At 31.5% G+C, this 1564-nt stretch overlaps 2 protein-coding genes across 3 annotated transcripts in view; one reads left to right on the forward strand and one right to left on the reverse strand.

The window, feature by feature from the left end:
• LOC108745140 (nuclear RNA export factor 1) overlaps positions 1 to 1564 on the reverse strand; it is an 11612-nt gene that overhangs the window by 5027 nt on the left and 5021 nt on the right. The window contains exons 2-3 of one of the 2 annotated variants that reach the window (XM_025975760.1): positions 1228 to 1332; positions 973 to 1173 (exon numbers count right to left, since the gene is read on the reverse strand). In XM_025975760.1, the coding sequence (XP_025831545.1) occupies positions 973 to 1173; positions 1228 to 1332 (306 nt within the window). Of the gene's footprint in view, positions 1 to 972; positions 1174 to 1227; positions 1362 to 1564 lie in introns of both variants that reach the window. The other variant, XM_025975758.1, reaches the window with a different exon arrangement.
• Positions 359 to 1564, forward strand: part of LOC108745139 — a 41298-nt gene continuing 40092 nt past the window's right edge. The window contains exon 1 of the mRNA XM_018481229.2: positions 359 to 851. The gene's annotated coding sequence lies outside the window, so the exon portion shown is untranslated. The remainder of the gene's footprint in view (positions 852 to 1564) is intronic.

Genomic DNA, 1564 nt, shown 5'->3' on the forward strand with positions numbered 1-1564 from the left:
TACGTACGTACGTACGTACGTACGTACGTACATACACACATCATCAAAAAAATTGGCTAGCATGCTACTAATATGTTAAAACGTGGAAATATAATGAAAATTCCGATTTCACTTTTCGACCCAATTACAATAACTTCCTAATGGGAAGTTAAATATCTAAATTTTTATCGATGCATTAACGTAAACATAGGTAATAGAAAGTAAACTTTGCCATCTCCTTTATACTATTAAGTGCCAATTCGAATTCTGATAAATGTAATTAAATAAAATAGATAAGTAAATAAAACTGAAAGGACGCTCGTCGTTGATACGCCGGCGTCGCTCGATGGAGACGCAGGCGCCGGTATATATATGTTTCATTTCAGTTGTTTCTAAGCCTGAAAGACTATTAGATGATAGTACCTTTAACAATCAAGAATCGAATGTCATACATCAAAAAGTTGCCCCAAACTCTGGGGCTAAAATGACGACGATTGAACCGATTTTTTTCCTACGATTGTGCGAACGTTGCAATCGTTAAATCGACCGACAACACCCATCTTAACACATTTTTAGAACATGAGAAGTAAATGTAACAACTGTTCCTCAAATAATCCTAAAAATAGAACGGATTGTGTTTAATTCGGTGTTACCTCAAGAGGTTGAGATACGATGATGGTGATGTTTGCGAACAAATTTTATTACATTACGTTGTTTTCTGCGAATTTGTTATGAGAAGGAATCAAAAACTCGACCTCCACAACACGCCAGGGTAATATTTTTTATACAAAAATGATGGATTTGAACATTAGAAGAGTAAAATGTGCTTAGATTTAATTAATATCCCGCTGTCCTAGCAGTAATGATATCCGGTAAGTGTTTTGATTAATAACTTTTATTGTTACTAGATCAATACCTGTGCATTTCCACGAACACTTACTATTTTGCTATTACTAGTTATTATTGAATAGCATATTCTTTATGAATACTTACAGGTAAATTGTTATTCAAAGGGTTAGCAATAAATAAATTGTTCTGACACAATTTTTCAATTGCTGCTTTGCAATTCCTTGCAAGAAATGAAGCATTGGAATCTTCTTTTCTAAAATGCACTGGGATCAAATCATTAGGATGTATAGCATCCAAAACTGCTTTTAGTAATACATCCCTATGAATACCTTCACAATTATGAATCTAAAATGATAATAATTCAAACATACAATTATTAATAAATATGGAAAATCTTACAGTAATTTTATGCCAATATTGTGGATTGATGAAGAGTTTACTATTTCTTACTAAAAGAGAAGCACATGCTCTGGCATCATTTATTAAAACGGCACTGCTAGACATCTGTAAATCCATTCTTTTAATGCTTAAACCTGTTTATGATTAAATCTCTATTAGGCAACACTTTACTAAAAATCGTCATTTTCTGCATGTATATGGTTATTGTTATCACTATAAATCAATGAATAATAACTTGCAAGTAAAATTAATATAAAATGAACTGGGTAGTTACTAAATGAAAAAATAAAATAAAAAGGAAAACAGCGAAAAAATAAATGTAACAACCATTGTAATA

The sequence above is a fragment of the Agrilus planipennis genome, unplaced genomic scaffold, assembly GCF_000699045.2.
Source record: "Agrilus planipennis isolate EAB-ADULT unplaced genomic scaffold, Apla_2.0 scaffold37, whole genome shotgun sequence".
Classification (NCBI taxonomy): domain Eukaryota; kingdom Metazoa; phylum Arthropoda; class Insecta; order Coleoptera; family Buprestidae; genus Agrilus; species Agrilus planipennis.